At 40.6% G+C, this 23929-nt stretch overlaps 1 protein-coding gene across 3 annotated transcripts in view; it reads left to right on the top strand.

Moving 5' to 3' along the window:
• UBE2F (ubiquitin conjugating enzyme E2 F (putative)) overlaps positions 1 to 23929 on the top strand; it is a 46880-nt gene that overhangs the window by 5849 nt on the left and 17102 nt on the right. For all 3 annotated transcript variants that reach the window (XR_006736727.1, XM_045558676.1, XM_045558675.1), the window contains 3 exons: positions 5650 to 5679; positions 6579 to 6644; positions 22240 to 22307. Coding sequence is in view for 2 of the 3 variants with exons in the window: in XM_045558676.1 (XP_045414632.1) it covers positions 5650 to 5679; positions 6579 to 6644; positions 22240 to 22307 (164 nt within the window). In the remaining variant the exon portion in view is untranslated. The remainder of the gene's footprint in view (positions 1 to 5649; positions 5680 to 6578; positions 6645 to 22239; positions 22308 to 23929) is intronic.

Here is a 23929-nt window from a genome sequence, read left to right as displayed (position 1 = left end):
ACTGGGGATGAATGGGAACAGGAAGGCACTGGGTTTTGGGAGACTTAACAGAGTACTCTCTTCTTGTTCTCCCTCTACCCCTGAATTTTGACTTAGCTTTGGGTTATCTAGCCTGATGGTTGATTGGTTAAAAGCAGAGGAAGCATCGTTTTTACCTCTTGGTCTCATCTGTGAAGTCTGGGAGAACTCTAGAATTAATTCAGAGTCTGCTACAGTGCTGCAGGGTCAGGGGTGGGGCAAGGGCCTGAGGACCTCACTTGGGTAAGCCTGATAGGACTTGAGTCTCTTTCTCAGATTCCAGCTTTAAGGTTCTACCTGCTGCGGAAGCCGAGAGCTAAGCAAGCCAGGGAAAGGGATTTGGGGTACTTGTTGCGGTATTCGGGGTGGAAAGTGTTTTAGTGCCTGGGGAGTTGCAGTGAGAAAGGCCCAGATGTCAGCTGAGGAGGAGCAGGTAGAAGCTGACAACTAAACTGTCCCATCTTCTTTACCCAGTCATCATCGTGGTTAACACTGAGCACTTATACCACAGACTGGGTAATTTATAAACAATTGAAATTTATTTCTCATGGTTCTGGAGGCTGGGAAGCCCAAGATCAGGATGCCTGCAGAATTGGTGTCTGGTGAGGGCTGCTCTGTGCTTCCAGGATGGCACCATGTTGCTGCATCCTCTGGAGGGGACAAATGCCGTGTCCTCATAGGGCAGAAGAGAGGGAAGGGCAAAAAGAGCCTAAGCTAGTTCCCTCCAGCCCTTTTATAAGGCACCATTTATGAAGGCAAAGCCCTCATGACTTAATCACTTCCCTAAAGGCCCTACTTCTTAATACCACCACAATGGGGATTAAGCTTCAACATGAATCTTGGACCCATTCAAACCATAGTAGGCACTTTATGGGGTGACTTTTGTTTGACTTTTGCAAAGCCTTGCCAGGTGAATGCTTCACTTTACCCAAGAAGAACTGAGACTCAGAGAGGTTAGCAACTTGCCCAGGTTGCAGCTGTTTTGCTGCAAGATGGCCTGACCCACAGCCTGGGGTAGGACAGGCTCTGGGGGAGCGAACTCAGCAAGCAGAAACTGAAGGAGCAGGACCAAAGTGCAAGTCCACAGAAGAGAGAGCTCAAGGAGGCTCTGAGTCTCTTCCACACCTCCTGCCCTGCTCAGGGGTTCACCTGGGGGCTCTCAAATGGCGCCAGGGCCTGGCAGAGCCCAGGGGAGCCCACTGAGGCACACCAAGCTGGACTCCCTTCTGGCTCCAAGGTCAGGAGATGTCTTTGCTGGGTTGACAGGGCCCAACTAAGGTTCTTTGACCTTATGGGACCCATCAAGGAGAGGAGCAGAACCAACTCCTGAGGTCACTGTTTCTGTCCTAGCGGGGGAACCAAAGCACTTGCAATTAATGGCAGTTAGAGCTCATTGTAAACCCCACTCGAGGCTTGCTCCCTCCATCTGCCTCAGGCTGGCCGGGCTGAGTGGTGAGTAGTTTGGGCTTGGGGTGGAGGTTGGGTAAAGAGAAGGGTGGGCTGGACCTGAGAGAGGAGGCTGTAAACAGAGTGTGGAGAGACTGCTCTGATGGTTGCTTAGTCTGCACCAGAGTGCTTCTCTGCTTAGCTTGCCCTTTGGGTCACTTCTTGACCCTTGTAGAGTCTGGCTGTGGTGGCCTGCCGTCCCCTGGGCCATGACAGTGGAAGCGGTGGGTGGGGGGGGCCTCCGTGCATGGGCAAGGGCTGCCCCTCAGGCCTTCCGTGGCTCATCAACAGCCTATCTCCTCACGGCACTGGCAACTGAGGCATTCCAGAGGTGCTGTGGATTGAATTTGTGCCAACTCCCCACATTCATATGCTGTGCTCTTCACCAAGGCTGCTGGAGTCTCAGTGCCAGAGCATACTCGTGGCAGGGGCACTGCAGCCCTGCAGGCAAGGTGCTTATGTGCCCCCCATTTCCCAAGCACCTCACGTGTGCCCTGCCGAGTGCAAGGTGCTGAGCTCGGAGGGCTGGGGCAGGCTGTACAGACCCCACTAAGAAGAATGTGCAGGGTCAAGGGACAGGCAGTGAAGAACCAGCCCTGTGTTATGCGCAACCCAGGGTAGGCGGAGGTAAGTCTGTGCTGTGTGGGGGCCGTTGTGGCGATCGGGTGGATTTTGCAATCTGATATTTCAGTGCAGTCATACTTCAAGTGGGCCCTGTGGTTTGATCTTTAGTTAGAAAGGAAAAGAGTCTTAATTTCTCAGAAGGAAGTTGTGCAGCCACGGAATTGTGCAAGGTGCCAGGTTTCTCCCAGAAATGCTGGGCCACTGAGTGGTAGAAGTGTTAGCATCTTGGAAAAGGTGAACCATTAGCAGTTTAAAAATAGCTGTAATTTCTTGCTACCTTACAGGTGGGGTAGTGTCCTTCAGGTGGTGAGGGTATGCAGGGCAGGGCTGCAGCCAAGAGGCCTCCAAGCTTGCAAAGCAATTGGCTTGTTTTTTTGGTCATATTCTTCTTGTTGTATGTCTCCTCTAAGGTGATAACTATGGATGTATGTTAGTGAATTACTATTTGCCATCATTTGAAGTGCAGAAAAACTACTTGTCATTTGTGACAACTCCCTATTTGGAGCACTGCATGAGAATGCCTGGCTTGTTTTATATTCTGCACTGGGCTGGATAAATGCCGAGCCTCTTTATTGAAACCCTGTGCCTTAGAATTGCATTCCTCACCTGCAGGGGCCCTGACCGTGGTGGGTGTCATCAGTAGACTGGTTCCCATCTTTCCTTACCTTCGTCCTCCTTCCCTGAATGAGCTACACTGAAGACAGAAATGCAAGCATAAACCTCATCTTGGAATTTAAATTCTTTTTTTTTTTTAAGACAGGGTCTCACTCTGTCACCCAGGCTGGAGTGCAGTGGCCTCATCACAGCTCACTGCAACCTCAAACTCCTGGACTCAAGTGATCCTCCTGTCTCAACCTCTTGAGTAGCTGTACAGGAATGCACCACCACACCCAGCCTAAGTGAATATTTTTAAATGTACACACCACCACACAAGACCGCCAAGAAGATAGACTCCCAGGCTTGTCTTTAGTCACAAAACTTGTTCTGTTTCCAGTCACAGCAAGAGGATGATGAACTATTCTTCCTCTTCTCCCCACACCCAGCTCTGCTGAAGAGATTTGCCTTTTGTCACAGTGTGAGAACACTTGCCCTGCTAGAACATGGCCTGTGTTGCCCTGGCCCCACAAGGAAGCAGCTGCGGGCCCCCTCCCTTTCCCTGACTCCTCCTCTGTCCCACTCTACTTTCTGGGTGCCCGTCTCACGTACTCAGGCCCCAGAGCTAGTGAATTTAATGGGCTGCCTGTCTCTACCCAGATGCCCAGTTGCTTCATATAAAGAACTGATATCAGAGGCCTGAGGGTCTCCCGAATGCTGAAACTTGGAGTAGAGCCCTCAGCCAGCCTTCCCACTCCTCCCGCTTTGTGAGCGTCTGGCCTCCATCACCCCTTCCTCTTATTTTAAGGCTAAATAATGTTCCCTTATATATACTGCATATACTATAATTTCTTTATTTTCAACTGTTGATGGACACTTAGGTTGTTTCCATATTTTGCCTATTGTGAATAATGTTGCAATGAATATGGGAGTTGAGATATCTGTTCCACATACTGATTTCATTTCCTTTGGGTATCTGCCCAGAAGTGTGTTTGTTGAGTCATAAGGTAGTTCTAATTTTACTTTTTTGAGGAACCTTAGTACTGTTTTCCATAATGGCTGTACCAGTATACATTCCCACTGTCTGTGTACAAGAGTTCCCCTTTCTTCACATCCTCACCAACACTTGTTAGCTCTCCTCTTTATCGTAGTGGCCATCCTTACAGGTGTGAGGTAATATGTTGTGGTGATTTAGATTTGTACTTCCCTGATGGTTAATGATGTTGAGTACCTCTTCATATAACCGTTGGCCGTTTTTATTTCTTTTTTGGAGAAATGTCTAGTCAGGTCCTTTGCCCATTTTTAATTGGATTATTTATGGGTTTTTTTGCTATTGAGTGTGAGTTCCTTATATATTTTAGATATTAATCCCTTATCAGATACATGATTTGCAAATATTTTTTCCCAATCCATAGACTACCTATTCATTTTGCCAATTGATCCTTTGCTGTGCAGAAGTTTTTTAGTTTGATATAATCCCACTTGTTTATTTTTTGTAGGGTGTAAGAGAAGAAGCCAATTTCATTCCTTTGCACGTGGATAGCCAGTTTTCCTAGTGCCATTTATTGAAAAAGCTATCCTTTCCCCATGGTGTTTTCTTGGTGCCCTTCTCATAAATTAGTTGACTGTGCTTCGATTTATTTCTGTCCTTTCTGTTCTCTTGGGCTATGTGTCTGTTTTCATGCCAGTACCATGCTGTTTGATTACTGTAGCTTTGTAATATATTTTGAAATCAGAAAGTGTGATGCCTCCCTACTTTGTTTTTCTTTCTCAAGTTGCTTTGGTGATATGGGGTCTTTTGTGGTTCCAGACAGATTTTAGAGTTTTTTTTTTTTTTTTTCTATTTCTATGAAAAATGCTATTGAAATTTTGGTAGAGATTACATTGACTATGAAGATTGCATTGGGTAGTATGGACATTATAACAATATTATAATAATTCTTCCAGTCCATGAAGATGGGACATCTTTCCATTTATTTGTGTCATCTTCCATTTCTTTCATCAGTTTTTTACAACTTCCAGTGTACAGATCATTTATCTCCTTGGATAAGTTTATTCCTAAGTATTTTATTCTTTTTGATGCTATTGTAAATGGGATTGTTTTCTTGATTTCTTTTTTGGATAGTTTGTTGTTAGTGCATAGAAACACATATGATTTTTGTGTGTTGATTTTGTATCCTGCAACTTCACTGAATTCATTTATTCTAATAGTTTTTAGTGGAGTCTTTAGGGCTTTCTATATATAGGATCATGTCACCTGAAAAGTGGGGTAATCTTACTTCTTCCTTTCTGATTTGGATGCCTTTTATTTCTTATCTGATTACTCTGGCTAAGACTTTCAGTACTACGTTGAATAAAAGTGGTGGGAGTGGGCATTTTGCTGTGTGCCTGATCTTAAGAGGAAAAGACCTCAGCTCTATAATCTATAATAGCAGGCTTGTGGGGGCTTTGCAGCTTTGTCCTGCAGAAGGGTGCTGGACCTGGCAGCAGTGGCCAAATGAGTGACTGAGAGAAGAGGAACTGGGTGGTCTAAGGCCCCAGAGGGGAGAGGACTGGGGCCAAGAAATGTAGCTACAAGGAGGCAACTTGAAGGTCTGGGAAAAGGCGTAGGCGCAGGTACAGACGCGTGCAAGTCATATTTTGAGGGGAGTTGTTCTACTTGGGGAAACCATTTTCAAAAGCACTAGAATGACTTTACCTATAAATAATTTCTGCTAACTTAAAATGATTTCATTCATATTAAAATTAATTTTCAAGGACCTTTACATTTGTTGGCATTCTACAAGTCAGTCACTTTGTTTATCTAAGAGCTGCTGAATGGCTTAAAGTCTAACCTGTAGACCAGATTTCAGTTTGTCCATTTTTATTTTGTTTTTCTTCTGTGTTCTAGAGGAAATTGCCAATTTAGAACTGGTGATTTTGTGAAGTAATTGGCTAATATTAACAATAATTTCTTTGTTTCTACAGAGGTTGCAGAACTTGAAGCTAATTTACCTTGTAAGTATAGCATCCCCAAACATTAAGTACTAATATTTCAGTCTGTCTGAGAGACATTTTTTATTTTTTGCTGAGAAACCTCTATAAACTTGCATGTACAGAGCTACAGACTAGTTCTGAATAGTTACTAAGCAGCACTGCTACATGGAAGTTATTTTATTGGCCTTTGTAAGTATTTTAGAGAGATTATTGAACAGATAGTAAAGATTTATTCTTTGGTGGCTTCTTGTTTCCTCTTTAGAACAGTGAGTGGGACACTTTTGGAAAGCGTGGCTTACTTGTACAAGTTGGTTTAGATTTTCCCCTCTGATTGGGAGAGAAGGTTGGGGAAAGAATGAAAAGAAGAGGCACACACCATGTTGTTTTAATACCTGGCATTCTCCTGTTTTAATAAAGCAACAGACGCAGAAACCAATCCGTCTGAAAGGTGGCCCTCCAAGAATAAAGAAATTATCAAGACAGATTAAAACACAATAAAACTACTGAAAAGAACCCAAACTTATAAAGGTCCAGAAAAGTTAAGTTCTAAAACATGAAAGGTTAAAAGTCAGGTTTTTTAGTTCAATGCAGGTGCTTTATTAAAACTCTAGAATTAGGCTTTTTCTTTACATGTAGGTGTGGGCTCTTAAGTTTTAGTGACCATTTAAAGGTTGAAGGAAACGTCTCAATTTGGAATTAACTAGTAAAAGACCATAAGGAGAAAAACACATAGCAAAAACCACTGGTTTGCAATTTTAGCGTCTTGGCATAATTATTGTCAAATAAATAGCAACCGACTTATTCCATAAACCATATAAACCCCTCCAGCACTGCTAACTTTATGTGTGTTCAAAGGTTAGCCTCAACATACGGACTGTTGCTTGCTACCAGACCTTCCTGATGTGCGGTTTCTTTTGCAGGTACATGTAAAGTGCATTTTCCTGATCCAAACAAGCTTCATTGCTTTCAGCTAACTGTAACCCCAGGTAATGTTCTTACATAAAGCGTTAAAGTGACTTTCAAACAGCAAATTTTAAAGGCTGCCCAAATCTATAAACTTTGGCTTGATTTGTCCTCTAGCTTTTTAAAAGTTGATACAGTAATAACCATTTTATATGAAGACAAGATATATGCTTTGTAGTCAAATAAAACATAGTAAAGTGAATTTGAGGCATTCAGTGTATAATTTCAATAACTACATGTAAACAATGACAGTTGAGGCTGTGGGTGTATAGTGAAGAGTGTGGGCTTTGAAGTCGTAAGCAGGCTCCCATCCCGCCCCCTACTTAGAAGCAGTGTGACCTTGCTTAAGTTGCTTAACCTCTTAGTTGCAGTCCACCTGCCTACAAAGTGGGGATCAAATGGGACCTATCTCATAGGACAGCTGTGAGGATTAAATAGATGTGTGGGCAAAGCACTTAAGCCCCGGGTCTGGCACACAGAAGCAGACGGAAGATTACCAGCTGTCCTCGGTGGGACTGATAAGTGTCTAATCTCTAAGCTGCCCCAAGGTGGCAACATATTTCTCCTCAAACTGGGCAGCAAGAGGAGCACTTGTGTTTTTTCTAGTTTCAGGGCAACTAACTCCAAGAGCGCAGATTCCCATACTTCCCAGCCTGCGGGGGTTCGTGTTGGACAGCAGCTGGTGACCAGCCCATGCTGCTGTGGGGAAAGACGAAAGGAGAACAAAGGGAGCTAACACGAGGGGAGGAAGTTTTGTGGTGGAAATGTAGGGTGTTATTTTATTTGCAGGATAGAAAGGGATGAGAAACTGAGAATAATGAGTCACTAGCTAATTAAAAGGTAGGGGAGAATAGAGAATTTTGGTAAGTGATAACAGGCCCATGAATAAGCCCTGGCCTTGTCTCTCTGTGGTAGGATGGATGTTTTTCTGTGGAAAATGTTTTATAATAATAACATGAGATATCTCAATTTCAAAATATGCTTGAAAACTTTTTCAAATTCCATTTTATCTGTGTGGTGGTTCCACAAAGGGCTCTGGGACATATGTGAGTATAAATTCAGTCTGGTACCGGTTCCCCTAAGATGAGGAGAATACTTGGATACAGTAGTTAATTCTGGAAATGGGGCGTTCTGTACGCCTGACGTCTATAGATAAGTGAAGTGAAGGACTTTAAACTACAAAATGTTGAAAACTCTAACCATCCTTTGGCTGCCTTCCCAAAACACGTTGCACATTCTGCTGTTTTTAACGAGGGGTATTGAGCACACATTAATGCTTTCTTGGTGACTCAAGGTCATTGTTATGGATATCATTTACTGTACTGTTAAGTAATGTAGAGTATTTTCAGAAATTATCGTAGTGCTTAAGATTTGCTCTCCGTGTACTAAATAACCTCAGACTTATGTGTTTATAGTGAAGTATTTCCTTCCCTCTGCCTTTCTGGGGCACTTTGATGGCTGTCTGCCCCACCCTTCCCAAGCACGGGCTTTGTGGTCCTGTGCCACTCAAAGACCTCAGTCGAGTTTTCCAGTCTTGTTTCTACCATATGATTGGGTTTCTGTCAAGTCTAACCTCTAGATGAATGTTTCTTTCTTTTTTTTAAACCGAAATTTTTTACTGAATCACATGAATGTTGTGATTATTAAGATTATGCATATGACAGCATCTTTGATGTTCTTATAATTGTTCTTGAAAATGGAGCATAATTGTTAAAGTTTTTCTATTCACTGTTCCATCAGATAAAAAAGTAACTTGTGTTTTGGTGCCTGTAAATACTTATTAGCATTTCTATTTTTCATAAGTGCACATGAGGGACATGATTATCACGTTGAGCTGTGTGCTCAGCGTGCTTTTTAGATACTTATATCTGCCCTTACTTTGTGGTGTCAGTGAATCAGAAAGCTGTGGTGGTTCCTGCCCTTTGTTTATTAAAAGGAGTATGACTGAGATCTGCCATCCCTAAAAACTTGCCTCATATCATGGTTTTAAGGAAAACTTTTTGGAGTCATGCTCCTCTTAGAATTGAAAAACATTGGCTGAGCAAGGTGGCTCATGCCTGTAATCCTAGCACTTTGGTAGTATGAGGCAAGAGGATTGCTTGAGGCCAGGAGTTTCTGACCAGCCTGAGCAACATTAGCGAGACCCCATCTCTACAAAAAATATAGAATAATTAGCTGGGCGTGGTGGCATGCATCTGTCGTCTTAGCTACTTGGGAGGCTGAGGCAGGAAGATTGCTTGAGCCCAGGAGTTTGAGGTTGCAGTGAGCTATGATGATGTCACTGCACTCTACTCTGGGCAACATAGTATATATATATATCTCACAATGTGTCTAAGTAGTAAAGTTTTAACAATGCATGAAGCAAATCCTTTTGAAACTGGCTCATTTACAGCCAGTCATCCTAGGGTTAGGTCTGAAAACTTGCTAATATATATGATCTAGGTGTTAAGGAAGGTCAGTGTGGAGGAATTATATCTGCATTTTCAGCTCAAAGCTCTTCTTTATGGCTCTTGTTCACACTTGGTAATATTTTCATATTTTTGTTTGTTTTTGGAGTGGTCACTCATGCTTGGGAAGTTTGTGTATCTTCTTTTGTGAAGTACCCAAGTCTTTTGTCCCTTTTAAAATCTTTTATTCTGTGGGATTTTTCTCTATGGGAATACAAGTCCTTTGCTAGATTCATGAGCTAGGAATATTTTCTTGGGTAAGTCCTTTGTCGAATACATGAGCTGTGAATATTTTCTCCCATTCTCCGACTTTTCTACTCATTTTCTGATGCTGTCTTTTTTGAGGAGAAAATTTTAATTTTAGTGATGTGCAATTTATCAATTTTTTTTTTAGGGTTTGTGCTTTTTAAGACCTGTCCAAGAAATTTTTGCTTACTCCAAGGCTGCAAATATGTTCTCCTATGTTTTTCTTTGGAAGCTTTATGATTCTAGGTTTTATGTTAAAAAAAAAAATGGTCCATCTTGAATTGATATTTGTTTATAGAGTTAGAGGTTCAGGTTTATTTTATCTGTATGGATATCTGTCCGTTTCAACAAAAAGACTTTCCTTTCTTCATTGAATTACCTTAATACCGTGGTCAAAAAGTATTGTCTGTATATGTGTAGATCTGTTTTTTGGACTCTATTCTGTTCCATTGATCTGTGTTTAGCCTTAGGCCAGTACCGCACTGTTTTAATCATTGTAGCTTTGTAGTATAGTACCTATTTTGAAACACATAAGTATTTTGATATTATTCTTTAAAAAAATTGTTTTAGCTAGTCCAGGTTCAATTTCCATTTCTATTTTTAAATCATCTTGTACATTTTCACAAAAGAGGCTGCTGGGATTTTTATTGAGACTGTGTTGACTCTGTAGACCAGTCGGGGGAGAAATTACTTTCTTTAATAGTGAGTCTTCCAATACATGAGCATGGCAAATGTGTCTACTTACTTAGATCTTCTATAATTTCTCTCAGCAGTATTTTGTAGTTTTCAGTGTATAGATCTTGCAAATACTTTGTTAAATTTATCACCAAGTATTTCATGTTTTTTGAAGCTATTGTAAATGGTGTTTTTTCAATTTCAATTTTTAATTATTACTACTATATAAAAATGCAATTGATTTTTAAATATATTGACTATGTATCCTGTGATTTTGCTAAATTCACATATTAATTCTAATAGCTTTTTAATGTATTCTTAGAATTTCCATGTCCAGCATCATCACATCTATAAATAAAGACATTTTTTCTTTTTCCTCACCAGTATGTATGCCTTTTATTTCTTTTACTTCACTGGCTATGACCTCCAGTACAGTGTTGAACAGAAGTAGTGAGAGCATTTATCTGTCTTGTTCCTGATCCTAGGGCAAAGTGTTGTTATTCATTAAATATGATGTTAGCTGTAGGTTTTTTGTATATGCCCTTTATCAAATTGAGAGTTTCCCTTTTTTCCTGGGTTGCTGAGAGTTTTTATCATGAATATGTGTTGAATATTTTCTGCATCAGTTGAGATGATCATATGATTTTTCTCCTTTATTTTGTAAATATGGTGAATTATACTTAATGATTTTTGAATATTGAACCAGCCTTGTATTCTTGTGATAAACCCTACTTGTTCATGATGTATTAACATCTCTTTTAAAAAATATATATTGCTAGTTTCAATTTGCTAATACAGTATTTTGTTAGAGAATTTGTGTCAATATTCATGAAGAATGTTGGTTTGTATTTTACTTTTCTTGTAATTGCTTTGTCTGATTTTGGCATCAGGGCAATGCTTGGCTGATAAAATAAGTTAGAAGTGTTCCTCCTCTTTTCCTAAAGGAGTTTGTAAGTTGCTTTGCTATTTTTTTCTTTCAAGGAATTTGTCACTTAAGCTGTAAAATTTATTGACATAAAAGTTTGGAATGTTCTCTTATTATTCTACTAATGTCTGTAGGATCTATAGTGATGTCCTCTTTTTCATTCCTGATAAGGTGATTTGGGGGCTTCTCTGTTTTTCTTAATCAAGTTAGCTAAAGGTACCTACAGTGAATTTTTGAAAGAACTAACTTGTTTTTCTCAGTTGTTTGCCCATTTCATTGATTTCTGCTCGTTATTATTTCTTTCCTTACACTTTGGGTTTAATTTGCCTTCTTTGTCTAGCTTCTTGAAGTGGAAACCTAGATTATTGATTTTTTTAAAATAGTGTTTTAAAAAGTAATGTTGATTTTGAGGTGTAAGTTACATTCTTTTATTTAGCATAATGCTTTTGAGATTCACACATGTTGTTATAGTAATCAGTATTGTATTTTTCATTGGTAAGTTGTATTCTGTTTTAGGGATGCATACCAGTTTATTTACCCATTCACCAGTTGATGAACTTTTGTGTTGTTTCCACTTTGGGGACATTGTGCATAAAGCGGCTATAAACTTTTGTGTGCAGGTCTTTGTTTATCAGTATGTTTTTGTTTCTCCTGGGTAAATACCTAGCAATGGAATTACGGGGTCATGTGGTAAGAGTAAGTTTAACTTTGTAAAATACCACCATTTAAATTTTTCAAAGTTGTGTGTTCCTACTAGCAATCAATGAGAATTTCAGTTACTCTCCATTCTTGCCAACAGCTGATATTGTCATTCTTTTCACTTTTAGCCATTCTAGTAGATAAATACCTCACTGTAACTTTAATTTGCATTTGCCTAATGGCTAATGACATTGAGCATCTTTTCCTGTGCTTGTTTGCTATCTGTATATCTCCTTTGTTCAAGCGTCTATTCAGATATTTTCTCTATTTAAAAATTGGATTGCTTGTCTTATTAAGTTGTAAGCTTTCTCTATATACTTGGATGTAATTCCTTCATCAGATACGTAGTTTTTCTAAAGTTAATAACATCCTTTTTATTAATGTTACATATAGGAAGAATTCTGATTAGAGACTTCTCTAGCTAGAGTATAAATCACATGTAGTTATGTGGGTATTCATCTAAATCTGTTTTAAAATGTATTGATCACTGCATTACTCATGTTTTCTTCATTGAACATTTAATTTATAAAAATTTCCTAATTGGTACATGATAATAAAAGTGCAACTTTTATTGAGTCATAAAATTTTAATGGATTTATCCCCATCATGTTTGGTTAGGGAGCGTTTTTAGCTTTGTTTCAGAGCTTTGCAGTCACAGAAGGAAACATTTCTGAATGCATCGTAAAGGAAAATCCCAATTCTGAGCAAAGAAATGTGATTGGTAAGCCTGAAACCCATGGTTCCACACATGAACTTTTTGGAACAACATTTAAAGAGTCATGGGGATTTAAGAAGATCTGAACGTGGAGCGGAGCACAGCAGCAGGCCCGTTGGCTTGACCAGCGTCCTGATGATGTCGTAGTTCACTGCTAATGTGTCAAGGTTTCAGACACCTAAAATATGTACCCTCATCCCTGCATTTTTCATTTCAGTATAGAGAAAGCCACTATGGGGGAATAAATTTGAGGAAAAACAGGTTTTTTTCTAGTACAATCTTTCAAATAATTCTAAAAATACAGATGGTAGTTCTCCTCTTTGGATGTAGAATAGAAATGTGACGTGAGCTCTTAAAACTTCAGTTATCTCCTGAAGCATCATCATAACTTTGGTCAGGAAAACCTTCACTGTGCTTTTCTTGCTCCTTCCAAGAACTCTGCTGGTGTGATGCTTTTTTGCTTACTTTGCCTATTGAGGGCCACCCCTGTCATCTCATCACAGATATATCTGATCTGTTCTTACATGAGTCTCTGTCCCCTGCCTCAAACATAACTTTCGAGTCGAGTTCTCTTGTGGGATGCTCAGGCTTCCAAAGTTAGTGTGAAATGAATTGTTTTAAAAGCATTAATTTTTATGGTTAAAAATACATTTTGGTGATCACCAGTGAAATGTATATGATGTGTGTAAAATCTCCAAAAATGAGACGGTGTTTAAACCTTAAGTTTTTTGGCATTTAACAAATTACCAGCGTTTTTCAGTTTCCTATTCTCCCAGTGGTGCCTTTTATGTGGCATAGGCTTTTTATCTTTTTTAAAAATTGTGGTTACTGAGCTGTAATTTACAGACAGTAAGTTTACCATTCTTAGATATATAGGTCTCTGCATTTTGACAAACATACACAGTCATGTAACCACTACCACAATCAAGGTATGGAATGTTTCCATCCCCTCAAAAAGTTCCCGCAAGCCGCTTAGTAGTCAGTCTCCTCTCTCCATGGACATGGGCACTTCTCAGAGCTGGAAAATGTGAGGAAATAGAATCTTCTCTGGAACCAGAAAGGGACATAGCCCTGCCAACACCTTGATTTTATCCTAGCAAGACCCATTTTGGACTTCTGACCTACAAAAGAGAATCTGTTTTGTTTAAGCCACTGAGTTTGTGGTAATTTATTATAGCAGCAGTGCAAAACTTGTCCTAAGAAATCTTTGTCTAAGAAATACAAAGATTTCCTCCTCTTTTTTTTTAAGTAGAAGTTTTACTAATATAACTTTAGGTTTTTCAATTAGGTCTATGATCCAGACTGAGTTAATTTTTGCATGTGATACAAGATAACGGTCTAGTTTCTGTTCATTTTCTGTCTCTTTTCGTGTGTGGTTGTCCAGTTGTTCTAGCACCATATGTTGAAAAAGCTATCTTTTCCCATTTAATTACCTTGTACCTTTGTTGACATTACTTGGCCGTATGTGTGTGGGTCCATTTGTGGACTCTTTTGTGTTCCATTGTTCTATATTATGCAAATGCCACTGTCTTGATTACTATGGCTTTATAGTAAGTCTTGAAATCCCATTGTGTGACTTCTGTCTCCTTCAGCTTTGTTCTACTTTTTCTAAATTATTTTGGCCATTTTTGGTCCTTTGCTTTTCCACATACATTTTACAATCAACCTGTCAAATTCTATTTTGAAAAAAAAAAAACCTGCTGAGATTTTGACTGGGACTGCATTGAATCTATCGTAGATCAGTTTAGGGAGAATTGTCATCTTAAATATTGCATCATTCATGAACATGGTTTATATCTTCATTTTCAATTTTCCATTGCTAGTACATAAAAATACAATTGATTTTTGTATAGTGATGGTATGTCCCACAACCTTGGTAAACCTGCTTTTAGTTTTAGTAGCTGTTTTGTAGATTCCTTAGAATTTTCTATGTAAAATGTCATGTCGTTTGTGAATGAAGACAATTTTATTTCTCCCTTTCAGTCTATATCTTTCTATTTCCTTTTTTGCCTTATTTTACTCTCTTAAGACTTCCAGCATAATGATGGGTAGAAGTGATGAGAGGGGTATCCTTGCCTTGTTTCTAATCTTAGGGGGATGCTATCAGTCTCATCATTAAGTATACGGTTAGCTGTAGGTGTTTGTAGTTTCACTTTATCAAGCTGAGGAGTTGTTTTCTACTTCTTGTTTGCCAAGAGTTTTTATCATGAATAGATAACATAATTTGCCAAATGCTTTTTCTGTATCCATTGAGATGGTCATACAATTTTTCTTTTTTAGTCTGTTGATATGGTGACTTACATTGATGGATTCTTGTTTCCAAATGTTGAGCCAATCCTGCATTTGTGAGATAAACCATAATTCGTCATATGTTATGTGTTACTGGCTTAATTTATTGATCAATTTGATATGCTAATATTTTGAAGAATTTTTGTATCTGTCTGTGAAAGAGGTTTGTCTGTAGTTGTAATGTGTTTGTCTAGTTTTAGTGTCAGTGTAATGCTGGCCTTAGAATAAATGGGGAAATGTTCTCTTTTACTTTCTGGAAAAGTTTGTGTAGACTTAATGTTAATTCTTTTTTGTTTGTAGGTTTTTTCCTACTTCTCTGTCTTGAATCTTAAAAGTATTAATTTTTTATTGACTGGTAGAATTCACCAGTGAAACTACCTAGGTCTAGAATTTTGTTGTTTTGTTTGTTCTTGTGATAAGATTTTAAGCATAAATACAATTTCTTTGATAGATATAGGGCTGTTTAGGTTATTTATTCTTGAGTGAGCTTTGGTATTTTGTGTCTCTCAATGGATTTGTTCTGATCTTCCACATTTCCAGATTCATTGGTATAAGGTTGTTCTTAATATCATCATCTTACCCTTTTTCAGTTCTGTTGAGTCTGTGCTGATATCCCCTCTTTAATTACTGATGTTGGAATTTTTGTCTTCTTTCCTTCTTGATCAAGTTGGTGAGAGGATTATCAATTTTGTTGATCTCTGCAAAGAACCAGCTTTTTGTTTCATTGATTGCTCTTTATTTTTTGTTTTCTGCTCATCTTTGTTAGTCCTTATGCATATTTTCAGTTTAATTTACTCTTCTTTTTCTAATTCTTAAGGTGGATGCATAGACAAATTGTGTATTTCCATTTCCCCATCCCAACCTTTATTTTATAGTTCTCATTCATTTTACTTTTATACATGTTATAACGCAAAATATATTATCTTTGCTTTAAACACTGTATTTTTTTAAGTTTATGTCTCCACATACTTATCATTTATGACCTTCATTCCCTCTTACAGATAATGAGTTATCTGTTATTTTAGTTCTGTCTAAACATTTTTGAGGATATTTTGTAGTGCACATTTGCTTACGATGAATCCTATCAGCATTGCCGAATGTTGAATTCTTAACAATTCCAGCATTTTAAGGATTTCACTGTACTGCCTTCTGGCTTATATTTTTTTCTTATGAGAAGTCAGTGGTCATTCTTTGTTCTACTTTCTGTGATGTGCATTCTATTCTCTGGCTGTTTGAAGAATTTTTCCTTATCTCTATTTTCAGCAGTTTGATTATAATGTGCTTTGAAGTGGTTTTCCTTCTTTTTATCTCACTTGGGGTTTATTGAGCTTTTCGGTCTGTTAGTTACAGTTTCCATCAAATTTAGAAATAGTTTAACCAACATTTCTTTATATACTTGTTCCTTAATCCCTTTCTGGGACTCTAGTTTTTTTTATATTATATCTCTCACATACAGATTATCTCTGCATGTAAATTATACCTTCATTAGGTCAAAAGGTTTCATTCACTTTTCTTTCTGGGCTTCATTTTGGATACTTTCTATTTCTGCTATGTTAAGCTCATCCAGTGAATTTTTCATTTCAGAGATTGTGTTTTCCAGCTATTGATGTTCCATTTGGTCCCTTTTTCCTAATTATCCATTTCTTTTCTCGTTATGTTCATGTTTTCTTCTAAATCTCAGCGTCTCTGTGTCATAGCTGGTGCTGTGTCTGTCTGCGCCCTGCGTCACGTGTCTGCCCTGCCTCTGGGCTGTGTTCACATGAGCTTCCTCGTCGCTGCCATCTCTTGTCTTCTCTGTCTTTCCTTCCCCTTCCCCAAGGTCCCCGCTAGACAGCCTGATTGGAAGTGGCTCTGCACCTGCTAGCTCTGGGGTCAACATGTACGGTCAGTGTCACACTAGTTAGCACCGTATTTTTGTCCTTCATATATTTCAGTGTTGGGGCGGGCAAACTAGAGCTTGTGGGATCTACTCGCACAGCACATCAGTGCAGCCCTCAAGCTGAGAATGGTTTTTACATTTTCAAAGAGCTGTAAAACCAAATAAACGAAGAATATATGACAGAGTCCTGTGGCCAAAAGCCTAAAGTACTTACTCTCTGGCCCTTTACGGAAAAAGCTTGATGACCCTGATCTGCAAGTTCATCTTGGCAGGACAATGTTATTCCTGCCTTTTAAGTTTAAAATTTGCATAGGATGTAATTTCCAGTGTGCTGTAAATATTGACATTTAACAATAAAAGTATTACCCTTTGAAATGTTTCCAGTATAGAATCTAAATACTACAGATACACCCACCATCATACTTTTTTAAAAAAATGTGAACAATCTCTTTTTCAATGGTTGGAAAATTTTCATTGCTACTTTTTCTCCTGGCACTCATATTTTCATTTCACTTGTTCCCTAGAATTTCATCCTAGTGTAAACATGTTTATACTTATAAGTCACTCTGTCATACCCTTCTGTAACTAGAGAGAGTTCAATTTAACCACTTTAAAAGTTCCTAAACTATGAGACTCTTAAGTGTCAAACATTTTTTTTGCACAATTTTTATAGTTGTTTGTATGAGCTCCTGACTTCTGGTTTTTCTCCTCTCTCTCCGGCCTCCCCTCCTCTGACTCATCTCCCCTCAAAGTGGGGGGGCCTCAAGGCTTCATCTTGTCTTTGGACCTCTGCAGTCAGTCCCCTGGTGACCTTGCCATCGTATGACATTGGAATGCCTTTGTACGCTGAATAGCTCCCAAACTGCTCTCGCCAGCCTGACCTCTCCCTGCGCTGGGGAATGATCTGCCAACTGCCCACTCAACACTTCCATTCGGATATTGACTTGGAATCTTAATGTGTCCGATGGTGACCTGCATTCAACCGTGCCTTCTGCAGTCCTTTTGTCTTTGTGGTGGCACCTCTGCCTTTCCCAGTGCCAAGTCAGAGATCTTAGCATCTTCTTTGCCTCCTTTCTTTGCCTACCTTACGCCTAATCTGTCTGCAGATTTTGGTGTTGCTACTTTTAAAGTATATCCACTTCACCTTGCTCCCACTCTGGTCCTAGCCACCATCTTTCACCTGGATGATTGCAGCAGACAACCCCAGTGGGCTCCCGCCTGTAATCTGTGTACAGGATCCTGGACCCCCCTCTGCTCAGACCCCTCTCATGGCCCGTCTCACTTGGGATCCGAGCCAGCGTACTTACCAGGGGCCTGCAAGTTGGCGGCGGTGTGCACCTGCTCCCTCCTCAGCCTCGGCTCCTCCCGCCTGCCTCTCTCTGACCACACTGGCTTCTGTGGAGTTCTCAGGGCACACCGGCCCCTTGCCGGCTCCTCTGCCTCCCCCACCTGGAGTGTCCCTCACCTGATACCGTCCTCCTTTAAGTCTTTGCTCTCTCTGCCCTCCCTATTTACACAGCCCTCCCACTTCCTACTCCTTCTGTTATATAATTTGCGTATTTATTTTCTCTTTCTCCCACTAGAATATATAGTTCATAAGGGCAGGAATTGTCTCTTGATGTGTCAACAGTGCCTACAACAGTGGTATGTAGTAGGCACTCATCAAATATTTGTGGAATCGATAATTTAAGAAACTTTTGGTGATATTAAACATAACATAACATTCCATCTGCAGTTTTTCTCTGAGAAAGATGATGGAGTTACTGTTAGCACTTTTCCCTGATTAATTTGATGTATTTGTGAGTGAATATTACTTTATGCTAGAAAGAAGGGCTCACTACCAGTTTTCTTCCATCACTTTGTCTTACAGATGCAAACACTCAGGACTGCTTGTTTACCTGAATAAGTAGACAGGCATGGAAGGTGTTTTGTTATGGCTGTTCCATTTTGTCCTTAGACTTCAAAGTTAAAGGCCAAAAGTCACATAAAGTATTTTCATAATCTTTCAACTGGCTACTAGATTAGGTTCTTTCTTCTATTTTGTTTAAAGCAGAGAATTAGAAGCCACCTGACTTGGAAAAGGCTTTGTCACTCAGTTGCTGGAGTCCCTTCACTTCAGTTCCTGAGGCGTTCACCAAACCCACCTTAACAGCCCTGTCAGCTAACCGTCGGCACACCTGCCTCTCCTCACTGCAGGCTTTTGCCTGAAATGTTCAGGAATAGTTGAGAAAAATTACAATATTACTAATTTGACCATACCCTTACCAATACAATATTGTAAAAATCTTATCGCATTCTTTATATTTTCACCCAAAGCTTAGCTAAAGCTGCAGATTCAGCTCATTGAATTTATCAAACATATCTGCTACGTACAGTAATTGTCAAACCAGTCAGCTAAATCAGACTCATTTTCTCTCTTGAAAAGTCTTACTTCACTTTTCGTTTCTAATAATATGCGTCTGGCAGCCATCTCACTTCTGAGTTGTATAGTAGTTCCTAGTTAGACAGGTGAGGCGTGGAGCCGGTGCCCTGGTGGAAGAAGGTGCCGGAGCTCTTGTTCATTGGCACCCTCTTTGCTTGCCTCTAGGGAAAAGCACAGCCCTCCCACAATGCCTTGCTTCAAGGAGGCTTCACTGTTACCAGTGCATCACCCAGTTTCGTCCCTGGTGATGCGTCCCGGCCTGGGGGTGGTGCATCCTAGGAAGAGGGGAGCTGAGAGGTAGGCCTCCTTTTACAGGTGGGAGAAGGGCGTGAGGGGAGGTGGGGAGGGAGAGCTGGTGAGACTACTTAGCTTGGGGGCATTGTCTGTGGATTTGTTCTGGGATATTGGCCATCTAGAATCCAGAAATGGATTCTGTCAAAGTGATTTGTGCCCACATACCCCTTGTGAAAGTTTGCTTTCCCAGGGTTACCTGTAACCTTCTTGAAGACACTGTTGTGTGGCTCCTTGAAGATAGGAGGCAGTGAGTGCCAGAGCGTGGGGAGAGGAGGACAATTCCTCTGATTGTGATGTGCGGTGGGGCCAGGCTGGCCGGTGGAGAGCTGAATCCCAGAAACTTTGCCCTGCTGCGTTTCATTTTTGTGTGTTAAAACTCAGTTATCTGAGAAGCAGAATGCTTTCAGCCCCAGTAGCCTTGGAGGATGGCAACATAGAATTGGCCTGTCCTGGCCTTGTACTGGGTGCTCTGGGCCACGGTGCACACTGCGGTTACAGAGCACTAAATGAGCTCTGGAGGGGAGCAGGCCTTCCTTCTCCCCCCCAGGCAAGGCGCCCTGCAGAGCCAGGTGCAGAAAGTGATTTGGAGAGGGGTCAGCATTGAGAAAACCCAGGGAACAGGCCACATTCTTGGGTTTTACCTCTGTCAGTCTGCTCCCTGGCTGCCTTCCTGTTGGACTGTGGAATCTTTGGGCAAATTCAATACTAAATAAGCAGACTTGATACTGTCTAAAAGCTGTGCAGCTTTAAGGAGAGAAAAAGAAGGACTGACTCTGGAGCAGATGGTTTTCTTGAGAGAGATTTGTTTCTTGAAAGAGAAAATAATTAGAACGATGTATTCTCAGTTTCCAATAAGTTAAATAAGAACGAAATATAATCCTAATATTATTAAATGAGAACTTGACTGGGACAGAGAAAATACCATGAAATCCAGAACCATATTAGACCAAATAACATCTCTGAATCTGGTAGGTAGTAGAGTTGAAGCTACATAATCGGTGAAATGGAAAGCCGGCTAGAGAGCAAAGGCAGGATGGAACGCCCAAGCACGGCCATGAGGATATGTGGGTGCAGCGTGCGTGGGGGCCATTCCTGAGGACAAGGGCAGAGCAGGTGCAGCAGCAGCAGCATCGGGCAGCTGTGATAACAGCTCATAGGGTGGACTGTGTGGTTTGCAAAGCTAAGCCTAACATTGGATTTCTCTGCCTTGGTGGTCAAGATCAGAGCTTGTATAAGAGACCAGCGTCCACAGAGTCTTTGGTGAACAAGGTGTACTCTTGAGTATTTTTTACCTACGATGCCACTTATTTAAAAAGTTCTCATATCTGGAGTTAAAACATTTTCCAAACAAGTATTTTTTCCAAAGACTGTATACTGTTAGTCGAAAATCCAAGTATATTTATAAAAGTTAGAAATATACATATCAAGGAAGGTGGGGGAAGACAGAATGATAAATGCCATAGGGATGGTTAAGTGACCAGTTAGAAAAAGTATACCACCTTCTTCTGTACAATAAAATTTGAACTCTAGATGAATGAATGAGCTGATTAAATGTAGTCTATGAAACCAGAAAATTACTAGAAGAAAATATAGGAGGGTATTTTTATAAACTTGGTTGGGAAAGAGCTTTTTTAAGCATGATGCCCAAGACAGACACCCTGCAGAAAGACTGGCTTCTTAAAAAAGGAAACTAGTGTTCAGAAACAAAATCAAATGGCAAACAGCAGACTAAGAAAAATTATAACAAATATAAAAGGCAAAGGCTAATTTTATTAAGAGCTTTTTTATATTGATAATTAAAAGATGAATACCTCAGTAATAAAAGAAGAGTTAAAGAACATTGATTATTCAGTTCTTACAAGAAAAATTACAAATGACCAATATAATATGAAACATATTTCAACCTTGCTAGTGTTCATCAGAGAATGTAAAAGAAAAGAGAAATAGTATTTCTCTTCTATCAAATTGGCAAAGAATAAAGACCTTAGGGTCCAGGTAATGCCAGTGTTAACTGCTAGACGGCGTAAATGTTGATGCAATCTCAAAACTCTCAAAGAAGGAATAGAATTTTTTAGTGATGATTTGAGGCTAACAACTTGCTACATGTTCATTTTATGTAAAAATCTTAGGAAAAGCAATAAGATGTAATATTGCTTATTTATTATGATGATGATAAATATTTTGGGGGAAGCTGAACTTTCATTTTAAAGATGGTGTTAATTCTGTCAAATTTGAAAGTTGATAATTTCGTTCCTGGGAGGCTTTTGGGACTCTTTTCTACTGGAGCGCCCTCTGCTGGCAGCAGCGCCATCAGCTGTTTACTGACCTGGGGCAGGGTACACACTGGGGACAGGGACTGCCCTGTGGGGGCGGTGCAGGGCCTGGAGGTGACTCTCACGCCAGCCTGAATTTCCGGAGGGCCTGCTCTGTTCTGAAGGCTGTGCAGAGCGCTCACGGAGGCAGCGATTCTGTCTGTGTGATGCACTCTGTGTCCCTGGGGCCTAGGACCACACCCAGCAGAGGGTGGGTGCTTAGTGAATGTTTGCTGAGTGGCTGTTAGTCACGTTCCAGGCCCTGGGAACACAGCATTTGGCTCTGGCCAGCACCTCCTCATCCTCGAGAACTGACATTCTCTCAGGGAGACCAGCAATAAGCAGATAAAGTCACCCAGGGCACGAGGCGTGTTAGGAGGGGAAGACACGGGGTCCATGATGTGGAGTAGGGTCTCAGATGTGTTCCAGGCAGGGCGTGAACATGCCTCTGCCCTTCCCTGAGGGTGGTAGACTCAGCCCAGTGAGGAGACACGCAGCAGGCAGGTGACAGTGTGGGCAGAGCCAGTTTTTTCAGGTCAAGGGGTGGGCTCCCTCCAGTGCACGTGCATTTCAGCAGGAACCAAGGAACACTGCAGCCCTGGTGTTAAACTCTTAATTCTCTGTATTTGCCATATTCTAACATAGTGTTTGCTTTTTGTTTCCTTTTTTTTTTAATTTAAAGGATTTTTTTGTTTTGTTTTGTGTTTTTTGATAGATGAGGGTTACTACCAGGGTGGAAAATTTCAGTTTGAAACTGAAGTTCCCGATGCGTACAACATGGTGGTGAGTAGCCTGCGTTGAGCCTGTTGTTTTCCTTCTGTGGGCGGGGGTGCCTGTGGCTGGTGGCTCGCTGCTGTCACGGGCCCGAGCGCTCCCTTCCGCATGTGTCCACGTGTGGCTGAGCACTCAATTTAGTGTTTCTGTGGTGAATGTCACTCATCAGCAGTATTTAGAGTATCAGCAGAAAAATCCATTTATTCAACAAATATTTATGAGTAATAAGTGCCAGGCAGTCTGCCTGTGTATTTTATGTAAATCTTACTTATTAAAGTCTGGCACGGAAGAGACAAAACATTTAAGACTATAGCTTTGTTTATAATATGATGCCAAAATTACAGAAGGCTGTAAAATGTGTATTTTAGAATTTCACAGAACACTGACTTGTAGTTTTAAACTATAAGTGACTTATACCCATAGATACATGTTAATCCCTCAAAGACCCTTCTAGGTAATAATTATACCAAGTATGTAACATTCCATCTCTCCTTTCAAGAAACTTACAGACAACTCCGGCAGTGAGATAAAGTGTAGAAAGCTGATGCAGTGGTAAAAGTGGTGCATAGCAGAGAGTAGAGACACTGATTGATGATGGAAAACTCATTTTTGGGAATTCAGAGAAAAAAGAAATGATCACTTTTGGAAAGTGGTCGAGGCCAGTTAAGTTTTTACGAAGTAATAGAATGTGAGTCACCCTGATGTGGCCCAGAAGCTGGGGAGGATGCTCTAGGTGACAGGTGTGGGCATGAGGACTTGCAGCCCATGGGCGGCAGGAGGCCCAGGCCAGCTTGAGTGAAGAGTTGGGGTGGGGGAAGAATGGGGGTGAAAATGAGAAAACTCAGATTGGGGTGTTGTGTTGGGCATTGTCGTTTTGGCAGTGGGAAACCATGGAAGATTCTGAACAATTCCACACAGCCCTGAGTGGGGGCCTTCGGAAGGGTGTGAGGCTGGGCCTCCGTGGCAAGTGTGGGACGTCTCAGTCCGAGCTGCTGGGAGTTGGCATGTGGCCAGCCCAGCTTGCTTGTTTTATTCCTGTGTACTGCGCATGTGTATTTCCTCTGATGTTTTCTAGCCCCCTCGGCCCATCAAACAGGAAAGAAAAGTCTTATGATGGCATAAGGCAAAGGTTGTCTCTTGTTAACTTGAGGATGTGGGTGTTGGGGACACCAGGTACCTGTTACTTTGCTGGCAGTGTGTGTGCTCCTCACGGCCTGACAAGTGGAGCTGTCCCCTGCCTGACCCCAGCCACTAGGGTTCAGTTCAGTGGCTGCAACGGTTTGGTTTTTTTTTTTAAGCCAAAGCTTAATCTGTGGAAATTGATTTTTTTTTTACTGGGCTACTACATTAAAAGTTCTTTTTGAAATGTAATTTAGGGAGATGAAGAATAGTCGGCAATCCAAGAAAAATTTAATTTTTAGACAAAGACAGGAAAATACACATTTCAGGCTTTTGTCCGTCCATCTGTCCATCCAGTTACCTGGTGAGACTTTCCATCCTACCCAAATCACAAACTGAGAAACCTGGCAGGCAGAGTGCTGTGTACTGTCTCAGGTGAGAGGCAGTTTGAGAGGCTTGGTTTAAGTACAGATGTTTAGAATTTGGGGGCTATTTAGTGCTTTCTGGAAACA

This window comes from Lemur catta, chromosome 8, assembly GCF_020740605.2.
Source record: "Lemur catta isolate mLemCat1 chromosome 8, mLemCat1.pri, whole genome shotgun sequence".
Taxonomy (NCBI): Eukaryota; Metazoa; Chordata; class Mammalia; order Primates; family Lemuridae; genus Lemur; species Lemur catta.
Note: the sequence above shows the minus strand (reverse complement) of the source record. Positions and strands in the feature narration are given on the sequence as shown.